Raw genomic sequence first — 13964 nt, 5'->3', positions numbered from 1 at the left:
AAACTACATGATCCATGGCTGGGTTTGTGGCTCAGGGGTAGAGTGCTTGCCTGGCACATGTGAGGCACTGGATTCAATCCTCAGCACCATATAAAAACAAACAAAATAAAGGTGTTTTAAAAAAAGAGACTGCTGGACTCTGAGGTTCATGTTGCCAAAACAAAAACAACAACAAAACCTAGATGATCTGGATGAAACAGAAACGAAACCATTATGTTAAGTGATACATGCCAGGCCAAGAAAGACAAGTACTGCATGATCTCACTCACAATATGGGATCTAAAATAGTAGTGTAGAATGGTGGCTACCTGAGGCCAGGGAGAGTGGTGTAGATGATGCAGAAGGGTTGATCAGTAAGTCAGTTATGAGCAAGAAGATGTGGTGTGCTATGCACAGTGGAGTGACTATAAATAAACAATATACTGTAAGTTTCAAAAAGTAGAAGATTCTGAAAGCTCTCCCCATAAAGAAATGATAAATGTGTGAGGAGATAGATAGATACTGGATTTAAACAGTATATACATGTATTGAAACATGATATGGTACCACATTAATATGTACAATTTTATATTTTTATTTATCAATTAAAGTAAATCGTAAAAAATTAAGAGAATCTCTGAATGGAAGGGGGAAAGGAATGGAACTTCAGATTTCTAGATTAGAAAGTTTTGTTTTCTCTGATTTTTATCTATTATGAAATTGATAATAATCTATTAAGATACCAAATGGAAGGTTGGTATATTTCAGAATGCATATAAATACACTTATGTCGTTCTGGTAAACGAAACACTTCTTAATTAGCCCTAACATTCTGTACCTTTTCTTCAAAAAATCTGCTCTCCAATCTGCTAAGAGACTCCTGATGTTTCTTCTCTGTGTTTCTTAAATTTTCCTTCAGCTAAAATTTAAAAAACAAAAACTGGTCAGTAGGAAATGAGGTTGACTGGGACATATTTCTAAAACATTCCCAATATAGAAACACTTTTTGATACATGTTAACTTTCCTAGTCCTGAACACAAAGAAATTCAGTGTCCTCGCCTTGGAATACCATATTTCCCTCAATCTTCTATAGGTTTACAAGAACAGTATTGAGGTTTTGTTTTTTTTTTTTTTCATTAAAAAAATGTGTTGTCAATGGACCTTTATTTATTTATATGTGGTGCTGAGAATCAAACTCAGTGCCTCACACATGCTAAGCAAGTGCTCTACCACTGAGCCACAAACCCAGCCCCAGTATTGAGTTTTTAAAAAGCCTTTCATGATCAACAGGTTCTCAGGGCATTCAGATAAATTGTTCTTATCATAGTTTCCAAATATCTTCATTTCAAATGGGGAATCAATAAATTCTGGAATTGGAGGGATATTCCGATGCCAGAGCAAACTGTGGCCCTGAACCATTGCCTGGAGACTGTGCTTGAAGGCTGCTGCCACTGATGTGGGTTGCACAGTGGGGAAAAAAAACTGGAAGGATGTTAGGAGTCAGACTATACCACTTCCCCACCTAACACAGGAACCCCTTCTGAGAAAAATGCTCTGAGACAGAAATATCACTAATTCAAGTCTCATTAATATATCAGGCTGCTTTTAAATAGTTGCCACTTTAAAAAAAACTCTTCCTAATATCAATCTAAAAAATATGTCCCCATGGTTCCCATGGGTGGGCACTATTTTTATTCTCTAAACGAAATAGAACAAAAAAGGCAAAGAAAAATACACTAATTTAAAGTAATGATCCTGTAGTCTATACTACTGGCAATAATAAATAAGACTGGCTGGTGCACACCTGTAATCCCAGCATTTCAGAGTCTGAGGCAGAAGGATGGCATGTTTGAGCCCAGCCAGGCCTTAGTAAAACTGTCTCAAAATTTTAAAAACTGAAAAATTAAAAATGCCTGGAGATGTAGCTCAGGGTAGAGCGCCCCCAGGTTCAAACCCCAATACCACTAAAAAAAAAGAAAGAGATTAAAATAGGCATCTGGAATACTTTTTTAACATTCATACCACAAAAGAGGCAGTAAGAGCTTCCTCTCTCACCAGCTGTTTGATGTTTGACTCTGTTCCAATCACTTAACTGCTCTAAGTCTCAGGTTGTCAGAAAAAGAAGACAATAATAGTACCAACCTCATAGGGGTGTGGTAAGGATTAAGTAATAAATAATAAATGTAAAGCACTTAGCATAATAACCATTTAATATATAAATTGGTGAATGTCTAAAATTATCCTCCCTATACATAACAATTTTCCTTATGTAATCTGTTCTGTTCATTAAATCTCCACTTTATATGATCTCTTTCAGATGTTATTCTTTCTTCCTAAAATTTTATACAGTTTTTTAAATGACCTCATATTGTCAAAGACTTTCCAAATAAATGTCAATTTAGCTGGGTATGGTGGTACATGCCTGTAATCCCAGTGACTCAGAAGGCTGAGGCAGGAGGATTACAAGTTTGAGGCCAGCCTCAGCAACTGAGAGAGGTCCTAAGCAACTTAGCAAGACCCTGTCTCAAAATAAAAAATAAAAAGGACTGAGGATGTAGCTTAGTGATAAAGTTCCCCCAGGGTTCAATCTCCAATACTCCCCCTACAAAATTAATGAGTTTATATCTTCAAGTGTGTGGAGACAACCCTTTTATATACCATTAGACTTCCCCAAAAATCTATAATTAATAAATCTTTCAAATGATAATTAGGCAATGTGCACCACAAATCTTTAAAAGTTCATGTACTTCTTTCTTTCCTTTCCTTTCCCTTCTTTCTTTCCTTCCTTCCTTCCTTCCTCCCTTTCTTCCTTTCTTTCTTTCTTTGGAGATGGGGGTCTCATTATGTTGCCTAAACTGGAGGGCAGTGACTATTCACAGGCACAATTCCAGTACTGATCAGTATTTGCAACCTGTTGGTCCTATTTCCAGGTCACCATATTGATGTCAACTTAGTGTGAACACCCAATAAGCATATACACTATATCCTGGAACTCCTGGACTCAAGCAATCATCCTGCCTCAGCCATCCGTGTAGGCTGGACTGTAGGCATGTACCATCACACCTTATGTCATGTTCTTAAACTTATGTCATGTTATTTCACTTCCAAGAAATTGTCCTAAAAACTAATCAAAGATATAGAAATTTCTTCATGCCTTAGTTGTACATCATACTTTATAATAGTGAAAAATTAGAAAAAACGTCCAAATAGCCTACAGAACAGCAACTGATAAATTGATGTCTACCCAGTGGAATTTCATGCATTTATTCAAAAGATTTTATAGAAAAATACTTATAGCATTGAAAAATGTTCATAATATATAATGTGAAAAGTTAGGTTAACAATTTGTACATCATGACTTTACTTCTATTAAAAATAGCATGTATTTTAAAATATATTTCAACATAGAAGAAAAAAAGGAAAGACTACACCAAAATATTAACGTGGTTATCTCTAAGTTGTGTAATTGTGGGGGCTGGAGTTATTTTTTTCTTTTTTAATTCTCTAAGCTAATTTGCTAAAATGAACATTATCAATCATAGAGCGCTTGCCTAGCATGCATGAGGCCCTGGGTTTGATCCTCAGCACCTCATAAAAATAAAATAAAGGTACTGTGTCCACCTACAACTAAAAAATGTATTTAGAAAAATAGTAACTTCAATTTCCAATGTTCATTTTGTTAGGCAGAGAGAAATCATTTTTTTCTTTAAAAATGTGTGCCTTGGGGGCTGAGGAGATAGCTCAGTCATAGAATGCTTGCCTTGCAAGCATAAGGCCCTGGGTTCCATCCCCAGCACAGCAAAAAAAAAAAAAGTGTGCCTTGAATACCTTTAGATAATGCAAATGTAATTAGTCTCTTTTCAAGTTGTACAACAAATTCTATATACACAGTAAAATGTCCCTAATATATACCTCCAATTTGAAGTTCATAGGCCCCTATGCCTGTCTTATTTCTTCTACATTTGGAACTCCACAGAATCATTTTACTTTTTCCCATAAACTTACAACTTTTGCTTTTGAATTTTAGGTCCTCAACAGCCCTCTTTGAAAGAGCTGAAATCTATTCTTCCAGTAGGTGGCAACATTGGTCTTTAAAAAATCACCCTACGCCCAACTAGAATGTTAACCCATTTTGATTCACGATATATATCTATCTACACATAGATTGATTAATGTTGAGTTTCTGAAAAGTTATATTGTTTCAATTTGCAGCATTTTTATAGAAAACAAAACTTTATATTTCTTCTAGAAAAACTTGACATTCCTTCAATCTTGGTTTGTTTTGGGGTTAAGATTATCAAAAGAAAAACAATATTTATTTTGAGATTTGACAATTATGGAAAACCTAAGTAATGAGGATTAGATCCCATGGGGGTCTCCTGAGATATCCGAAGCACCGCCCTCTGCTGCAGCTCGCTGCTTCTCCAGTTTGGCAATCAATTCTTTCGCGGGATTGAAGACACCATTGGTCTGCTGGTCACAGACATAACAGCGAGGGGTGGTGCGATAATGCTGTAGTGCACAGTTCTCGCAGAAATAATGCCTGCACTTGGTGACAACTGGGTTCTGGAATGTCTGACGACAGATGAAACACTTGAATGGTATTTCCTCATCATCGCTTCCCACTTCATAATTTTCTTCTTCATAACCACCATATCGACCCTCATCAAGCTCCCGTTCTATCTGCCAACCATGCTTGTAATCTGAACGGTCATGGAGGAATTTGCAGCTATCTCCGAAGCCGCAGAAGCCAGTCTCCTTGTAGTCCTTACAGATGTCGGGCTGGTAATCCCAGCGCACGGTGGCACGTAGATGCTCAGGCGCTCGGATGGGGCCTTTCCTCACCATCCCGGAAGAGGCATTGCCCATAGACGTATCCTTGGGTTTTATGTACTTCTGGTAATTATTGATTCCCCGATAGATCTTGTCATCTTCCTTGCCCCTCAGTTCCTCCTGGATCTTCTGGCTGCGCTCAAAGATGGTTTGTGCGTCACGCTCCTTCTCCGTGTCCAGCTCGTAGACAGCTGTGGCCCCCATATCCTCTGGCCCCACTGGCTTTGCCGATCGGGTGGACTTGTAGACCACGCCTAGACTCTCCTCCTCCTCCTCCTCGCTACTGACGTTGCCATAGGCCGCCTTCTGTCTACCGCTGCCACGGGTCTTCTGTATCATTGGATTGTGGGTCGCCCGCTTCTTCTCTGGTCGAACCACGGAGCTGCCTTCGTCACTACTGCTGCCGCTTTCCCCGGGCTCCGGGTCGCACACCGGACGCTTTCTGCGGCCTGCAGCCCCTTTCCGTACGGGCTTTTTAAAGAGAAAGGAGCACACCTGGTCTGTCGACTTTCCCGGAGAAACCCGCTCGGCCATCTTGGAGCCCCACGCGCCTAAACGGCCGCGGCGCACTGGGTAGCGCGCTGGCTGGCGCGGGGCTCACGTCACTGCTGCCGTGCGCTGGGCGGGAGGCGCCGGGGAGCAGCGCGAGAGCGCAGGCGCCGACCGCCGGCTCGGGCCCACTGCGCCTTCCACCGAGGTGTACTAAAGACTGCTGCGGGTCTTGGGTTTCACTGAACGCTAAAGACAACACGGTTCGTGCTTAGAGAATTTACAATCTAGTAGGGGAGATAAAACAATAAATAAATATAACTTCAAGGTAGGAGGGGCTAAGTAGCATAAAAGACATACAAAATGCCTTGGTAAGGTACAGAGAATTGTTGCTTTTTCACAGGACTTCTGAGGACGGTCTCATGGAGAACTTGAATTTGAGCTGAGACTTTGAAGAACAGGTCAAATTTAAAGGGCAGAGATCCATCAGAAATACATTCCAGATTTTAAAAAGCAGTGTGGACAAGTAAGAAAGAAAAGACTTTAGATATAAGTGAATATCCTGTTTGGGTGGATTAAAGGGAGTGTGTGAGTGAGGGAAGAGTGAAAGTAGCAAAAGGAGACAATAACGTCTGTAAGTAGGTGTAGGGTCTTAACTTTCACATTAAAGTATTTAGACAATATTCTGTTTGCAGTGAAGAAATACTAAAGACTATTCTGCTGATCAGAACACTAGAACCATAATATTTTAATAAGATATTCTGTGTATACTGTGGACAACAGCAGAGGTCTTAAAATATGTGCAACATTTTTTGACACGAAATCTTCCTTTCAAATTGAAGCCAAAATTAAGGACAGGTAGTTAGTGTAGAAATAGGGAATGGGTCAAATCGAGGAAATGTAGGCCATAAAGTCATCTGCCTCTGGAAGTTGGAGACTGCCCCTGGAAGAATGGAATGTCAAGGATCTCTGGAGCCCATTGATTACCAAAATTACCTGCCTTTATCAAGGACTGCAAAGAAGGGGCTGCTAATTGGTGCCCCCTGGGCCCTTATCTGCCTGAATCACCCTGGCCCTCCCCCTGCCCATGGTTTCTCACCTAATGAAAAACCAGGCCTAGTCATATAGGCAGGAAGGAGAGATAAAGGGGGAAAGAACTGGAGAACAAAAGAGACCCTAACCTATACCAAATTTACCTGCCTTTATCAAGGAGTGCAAGCATGGAGCTGCTAATTAATGCCCCCTGGGCCCTTGCCTGCCTGAATCACCTTGGCCCTCCCCCGCCCATGGCTTCTCACTTAATGCAAAACCAGGCCTAGTCACGTAGGCAGGAAGGAGAGAGAGATAAAAGGGGAGAAAACTGGAGAACAAAAGAGACTTTAACCTACAAAAGATGTAGGGTGCGCTCACTTCTTGGGACTTTTAGAACATCAGCCATGGCCCCCTTCTTCCTGCCGGGAGAAGTCTGTATTATTACCTTTAAATAAAACTTGCTTAATATGCTTGCCTTGGCTGCTTCTCTAGTGTTCAATCTTCAACATTAGAAGGAGCAGAACTCGTCACCGGTAAAGGGCGGTATCAAAATGATGGAATCTAATTCCCCTCCCCTAGGATGAGGGTCAGACTTAGGGACTCACTTGAGAAATTTGCTACTTTTCCCCTTATGTTTTCTAGAACTGGCATTTCCCTTCTTACTGAAGTCAGTCCAAAGGGTTAATGCTGATAAACGGGAGGATGTGTTGGCTGTGGTTTGGTTGAATTCACAAAGAAATCAATGCTTAGGGAAAAAAACAACAAAACAAAACAAAATAGCCAGCTTGGGAGACTGAGGAGGAAGATCACAGTTCAAAGCCACCTTCAGCAAAAGTGAGGCACTAAGCAACTCAGTGAGACACTGTCTCTAAATAAAATACAAACTAGGGCTGGGTATGTGGCTCAGAGGTCAAATGCCCCTGAGTTCAATCCCAGGTACCAAAACAAAACAAAACAAAACAAACCCCGCCTAACAGTCAAGACCTTTGGCTTCCTCTTTTTCTCTCAAATAATCTCTACATTGTCAAGCAAGTTCTTTGCCATTTCATATGCATTATGTATGTGAAGGTTTTGCAGATCTAAGTAGTTAATTTTAATCTCCAAGAAGGAAACTTACATCATCTAATTCTTTCTCCACTTGAATTTTTCTCTTCTGGAATTGTTTAATTGTTTTTAGCTCAGTCTGAATCATGCCAATTTCTTTGGCTTTTTGATGGAACCGTCCCTCCAGCCCATTTATTTGCAAAGTATATTTTTGTTCCTGTGTTCAAAAAAGAGGCAAAAGAGTTAGGAAAAACAGAAGTTCCAAAGAGTTATGTTCTCTTTAAAGCATTAAGTCATTACTATATCTTCTTTGAAGAAATGCCCCACTTTTATTTTTGCATAAAGTTTTTAAAATTTTGCATAAAATTTTAATTTCTGTAAAACAACTGCCTTAAGTAAGAAAAAAATATGAAAAATTTTCTATACAAGTTGGTCTTCTTTGAAAGGCAGAAAATGCAGATGTTTATTTAAAAGGGGCATAAGAAAATAAACAAAAAACCCCAAAATTGAGTACTTGCCTAGCATGCATGAGGCTCTAAATTCAATCCCAGTACTAGGAGTATAATATATCCCTAACCTAAGTTAAAATTAGTCAGCTAAGATTAAAAAAAAAAAAAAAATTTTTAAAGAAAAAAATTAGTAAGTTAAGAGTCAAAGGGAGGACATGTATATCTCTAATAGAAGAAAACAGTAGGAGAAAGGAAAATGGAAAGGAAGGAAGGAAAGGAAAAGGAGAAAGAGGTTGACAAGACAAGGAAAGGGAGGTAAAGGAAGGAGAAAGAGGAAGAAAAAAATGAGAGGAAAAAAAATGAACCAAAAATATTAAAAGAAATGCAAATGTCCCTCAAACATAAAAAAATCAGTTGAGCACAATAGCACACACTTGTAATCCCAGCTACTCTGGAGGCTTAGGCAGGAGAATCACAAGTTCAAGATTTCTCGGTTTTTTTAAAATTTTATTTTATTTTTTAATTTTTTTTATTTCTCGTTTTTGAAATAAAAAAAAAATTAAAAGGGCTGGGGATGTAGCTTAGTGGTAAAGCAAAGCAACCCTGGGTTAAAATCCTCAAAATAAATAAACATATATATGTATACATATACACACATGTACATACATATATGAAAAATATATACATGAAGAAATGCTCAAACCAGTCCATAAGAAGAGAAATACATATTGAAACATGGAAATATTGTTTCTTATCTATCATATTGGCAAAAATCAATCTTGATAATATGTTCTATTGGTCAAGTTATGAAGAAAGAGGAAATCTCACATAGTGGCATTACAAAATAGCACAATACCTATACAGGGACATTTTCTAATTTCTAGAAAAATCACATATTTTCTTTGACCTTGCAAAACTACTTCCAGGAATCTATGCCAAAGATACAGTGGCCAAAGGTGAAAAAAAAAATGAATATACTTGACTTCCTGGAACACTATAGTACAATAGCAACCCAACTATTCATCAAAAAGGGGACTTATGTGGACTGAATGTTTGTGTCCCCTCAAAAATACTAATGCCCTAATAGCCAATGTGATGGTATTTGGAGGCATGGTCTTTGGAAGGTAATTTAGACATGTAAAAGAAGGTGGAACTTCCATGATTGAATCAGCTTATTTATTTATTTATTTAGGTGGTACTGGGGATTGAACCCAGGAGCCCTTTACCACTGAGCTACATCCCCAATTCCCGTTTTTTTTTTTTTTTTTTTTTTTTTTTTTTCATTTTTTCAAGAGAGGGTCTCACTAAATTGCTGAGGCTGGCCTTTAACTTTCAATCCTCTTGCCTCAGCCTCTGTAGTAGCTGGGTTTACAGGTGTGTGACATTGCCCAGCTGGGTCAGTCCCTTTATGAAGAGATAAAGCACCTAAGAGCTTGCTTTCTTTCCACGTGAGAATACAGCAAGAAGGCAGTTGTCTGTGAACCAAAAGAAGAACCCTCACCAAGAATCTAACTGTGCTGACACTCTGACCTCAAACTTTTTAAGTCTCCAGAAATGTGAGAAATGATAGTTGTTTAAGCTACTCAGTCTATGGTATTCTGTCATAGCAGTCCATACTGACCAAAACAGGGACCATTTGAGTAAATACTTCATATTACTATGACATGATCTCCAAAAAAATACAAAGTAAGTTGGGTGCAGTGACCCAGGCCTGTAATCCTATTGACTCCAAAGGCAGGAAGATCACAAATTCAAGGCCAGTTTCAGCAACTTAGACTCTGTTTCAAAATTAAAAAAAAAAAAGAAAAGGCCTGGGGATATAGCTTACTTAGTGGTAAAGTGCTCCTGGGTTCAATCCCTAATACCAAATATATATATATATGAGAGATACTATTAAGAGAAAAAAGGAAAAGTACTGGTATGCTACCTTTTATCTTTTGTTTATACTTATTACAAAATATACATATATATGAAAGGATATACCATAAATAAAATGGTTGCTTATAGGGAGAGGGAGAAGAATGTGGAAAAAACATAGAGGTTAGATTTCTCAGCATATACTTTGTCCTCTTGATTTTGGAACCATGTATGTATTATGTATTTTACATAATTACAATAGTTACAAAATTTTACATGCAAAATAAAAATTTTTAAAAAGCAAATTCTATGGGCTGGGGTTATGGCTCAGTGGTAGAGTGGTTGCCTAGCATGCATGAGGCACTGGGTTCAATTCCCAGCACCACATAAAAAAAACTAAATAAACAAAATAAAGGTTCTGTGTCCATCTACAACTAAAACTATTTTTTAAAAAATAAAAACCAGGGCTGGGAAGATAGCTCAGCTGGTAGAGTGCTTGCCCCACAAGCACAAGGCCCTGAGTTTGATCCCCAGTACCACAAAAAAAAATAAATAAATAAAAATAAAAAGCAAATTCTAGCTGGGCATAGTGGTCTATTCCTGTAATCCCAGTGACTTAGAGGCAGAAGGACTGCAAATTTTTTATTTCATTCATTTATTTATTTATAGTCGTCAATGGATCTTTTATTTTATTTATTTATATGTGGTGCTGAGTATTGAACCCAGGGCCTCACACATGCCAGGCAGGTGCCCTACCAGTGAGCCACAACTCCAGCCCAGGATCACAAATTTGGAGCCAGCTTCAGCAATTTAAGGGAGACCCTGTCTCAAAAAAAAAAAAAAAAAAAAAAGTAGTTATATTTCAGTGGTAAAGTGCTTCTGGGTTCTAACCTCAGTACCAAAACAAACAAAGAAACACAAAAGCAACTTCTAGACTAGGGGTGCAGTTTAGTGGTAGAGCAAGTACTTAGCATGCACTTGCTCCTGGATTCAATCCAAAATTCAATCCAATTCAAACCAAAAAAAAAAGCAACAAAACTCAAAAGTAAACACAAGCAGCTAAACCTGGCACATGCCTATAATCCCAGTGACTCAGAGGCAGGAGGATTACAAATTCAAGGCCTGCCTCAGCAAATTAGTGAGGCCCTAAGAGAACCCTGTCTCAAAATTAAAAAAAAAAAAAAAAAAAAATGACTGGGAATTTAGCTCAACGGTGCATCCCTGGGTTCAATTCCCAATAAAAACCAAACAAACAAAAAACCTGAAAGTAAAATCTGTTCTTAAGTTTGTTGAGTTGGTGGCGTAATCTCAAAGAAAGGAACTTCCCATGGTTTTTAAACCTTGAGATTTTGATCATGCATCCTTATTGGTATATAACCTACAGGGAAAATGCCACCCCCCAAATCTTAATCTGTTTCCAATAATCTATTGTTGGTGGTAGCATAAATATTCTGAGATTGTATATATTAAGGTCTAAGCAATGTGATTAATTTTGCTGATATCATTAAAAAACCGAACTTTGGTAAGGGAGAAAGGAGATGCAGGTTAGGTAAAGCAAAAATCCTATATTCCTCCATCTGAACTGAAAGTATTAGTATGGGTTAATATGTATTTCCTAGCTCTGTCTACTGAAAAGCCCTAGGAGCAATAAAAAACAGGCTCAGTAAGCACTCCTAACACCAGATAATTTTCAAAGTATTTTCTAAGTTTCCTAAAATAAAAATTTATGTTGGTGTTGTGTTATTTTTATTATTATTGGTGTTGTGTTATTTTATTAGTTATATGTTGTACAAAAAATCTTGAATACAGGGGTTCTTAACGTCCCCAGCACTTTTTTTATCTTTTATTTTGAGACAGGGTCTTGCTAAGTCCTTAAGGCCTCACTAAGTTGCTGAAGTTGGTCTCATACTTGCAATTCTCCTGCCCCAGCCTCTGGAATTAAGGTGTATGCCACTGCGCTTGGCCTATAATATGTTATTTTTGAGTTTCTGTACAATCAAGTATGTGGGCTTTAAAGGTGGTGAGCTTCTTAAAGAACTTTTCCACTTATTGGTCTTAAATATCTGAACTCACTAGAAACCTGACCATCTAGTAAATGAAGTATTAGTATATATTAATACTCACCAATTTTTCTTTCTCCTCTTGAGCTTTTTCTTTTGTTTCAACCAGTTGTTGTTTTAGCTTTTCAATCTGAAAAAGATGAAAATGCAGTCAGGAAGGTGATAAAATTGTTCTGTGATCTACATTCATTCGTATGTTTTAGTATTTTACATAATATTAAGACCAGAGGGGTAGGAGTGGTAGTAAAGCAGGAAGAGGAGAAGGGAACAGGGTTTTCCCTTACACTTAATCTGTTATTGGCTATTTCTAAAACCATGCTATCATCAGAGAATTACCTTAACCATTTTTCAGTGCACATTTCAGTAGTTTAAATAGTTTAAGTTTTTATGTTGTATAAAAAATCTCTAAAACTTCAATCTTGCAAAATTCAAACTCCATACCCATTAAGCACTAATTCTCCCTCTTCCCTTTCCCCACACTCCTTGGCAACCACCTTATACTTTAGTTTTACAATTTTGATTGCTTTATATACTTCAAATGAGTGGAATCAAATAGTACTTGACCTCTTGCCACTGACTTATTTAACATAATGTCCTTGAGGTTCGCCATGTTGAAGCATATGACAGAATTTCCTTTTTCAGACTGTATAACATTCCATGGTATGTGTGTATACCTCTCTTTTTCTTTCTTTCTTTCTTCTTGTGGTACTAGAGATTGAACCCGGGGTACTTTACTGTTAAACTACATTCCAAACTCTTTTGATATTTTATTTTGAGACAGTCTCATTAAATTGCCCAACCTGGCCTCAAGATTGCAATCCTCCTGCCTCAGCCTCTCGAGTAGCTGGGATTACAGGCATGTGCCACCATATTTGACCTATATCAATATTTTTTAAGAATACTCATCAGGACTGGGCTTGTCTGAGGTTTCCTCATGACTACCATGCATTTGGGGCATGTGTATGCTACCTAAGTGATGATATATCCTTTTCAGTACCTCCCATCATGAGGTGAGTAATGTTAATAAAATCAGTTGATTAAGATTATATCTGCCAGGTTTCTCCATCTAAAATTTATGGTTTTCCTTTTATAATTATTAAGAAATTTGTGGAAACATATTGTGAGACTGGAAATAGCCTCATCCTCATCAAACTTTCACTCACTAATTCGAGCATCCATTGATAATTCTATTTTTTTAATTGGGCATTAAGTGCTAGCCATTGTTCTTTTAACAGATTGTTTTATTTAACACTCCTAACAGTTTGGTTTCTCCAAAGGCCTCTCTCCTTGGCTTGCACATGGCTGCCCTCTCTATGTCCTCACACAGCCTTTACTTTGAGCACACACATCACTGGTGTGTCTTTTTGTGTTCAATTGCCTCTTACAAGGACTGAATTAGGGCCAACCTATAGGTCCACTGATAGTTCTTGACTGATTCCAAATAGTGATTTTTTCCAATTTCATCACTCCTTAGAAATGTATTACCTGGTACTCTACTGTAAAAAAAACTTTGCCCTCTCCCTTAATTGCTCGATTGCTTGATGGTTTTTGTTTTCGTCCTGCAGTTCTGGGGAATCAGACTCAGGGCTTTGAGCATGCTAGGCAGGTGTTCTACCACTGAGCTATATTCCCACCCCTCCCTTATTTGTTTATTTAAAATTTTGTCTCATATAAGTAGGAGAGAAAGAAAGTGGCTCAGGAAACCATGGTAATGGTTCCTGGAAGCTGGGCTGTTGCCTTGGCATGTACACTACTACTTGCTGCAGGGCACTGTTCCACCTGGATCCGGTTGTAAAGTTGATTTCAAAAAAGTTGAAGGCCTCTCTTAGTTATACTGGATTCTCAGGGAGCCCTCTGTGGCCTTTTTACTTTATTTTAAGTGCTGTTTCCCCCTTCTTACCAGAGGGCAGCAGCACTATAGAAATTTGTTTTTCCCCATAGCGTGTTATTAGCAGAGGGTCACATATTGGGCAGAAGTTGCTGTTCAAGCCTAGGGTGGGCTTCCAGCTGCCTTAAGAGAAGTATTCAAGTCTCTTGGGTAGTGAGTTGGAAGGCCTACAGGAGAAGAGGGGTACCTGTTTTCACTTGAAAACTTTATGGTTAAGGGAATCTTTAAAAACTGATCTCAAATTTTTAGTGCCCATGTGACTATATTTCACTGCTTTTCTGGGTGGATGAGACTTGTACTTATGTGCTCCTTTGTCCCCTAAGGTCATCCTT

The 13964-nt window shown here is 38.3% G+C and overlaps 2 protein-coding genes across 3 annotated transcripts in view; both read right to left on the bottom strand.

The window, feature by feature from the left end:
• Bbof1 (basal body orientation factor 1) overlaps window positions 1-13964 on the bottom strand; it is a 42909-nt gene that overhangs the window by 20046 nt on the left and 8899 nt on the right. For both annotated transcript variants that reach the window (XM_047539491.1, XM_047539492.1), the window contains exons 3-5: window positions 11809-11874; window positions 7452-7595; window positions 818-898 (exon numbers count right to left, since the gene is read on the bottom strand). In XM_047539491.1, the coding sequence (XP_047395447.1) occupies window positions 818-898; window positions 7452-7595; window positions 11809-11874 (291 nt within the window). The remainder of the gene's footprint in view (window positions 1-817; window positions 899-7451; window positions 7596-11808; window positions 11875-13964) is intronic.
• On the bottom strand, window positions 3446-5461 carry LOC124976690 (E3 ubiquitin-protein ligase RNF113A-like). Its single transcript, XM_047539502.1, has one exon. The coding sequence runs from the start codon at window positions 5345-5347 to the stop codon at window positions 4340-4342; it is 1008 nt and encodes a 335-aa protein (XP_047395458.1). The 5' UTR covers window positions 5348-5461; the 3' UTR covers window positions 3446-4339.

The sequence above is a fragment of the Sciurus carolinensis genome, chromosome 2 (assembly GCF_902686445.1).
Source record: "Sciurus carolinensis chromosome 2, mSciCar1.2, whole genome shotgun sequence".
NCBI lineage: Eukaryota > Metazoa > Chordata > Mammalia > Rodentia > Sciuridae > Sciurus > Sciurus carolinensis.
This window is presented reverse-complemented; position numbering and strand designations above follow the sequence as displayed.

What these genes read in the sequence shown, in the direction of transcription:
- LOC124976690 (XM_047539502.1), bottom strand. Translation starts at nt 5,347, where the DNA reads ATGGCCGAGCGGGTTTCTCCGGGAAAGTCGACAGACCAGGTGTGCTCC.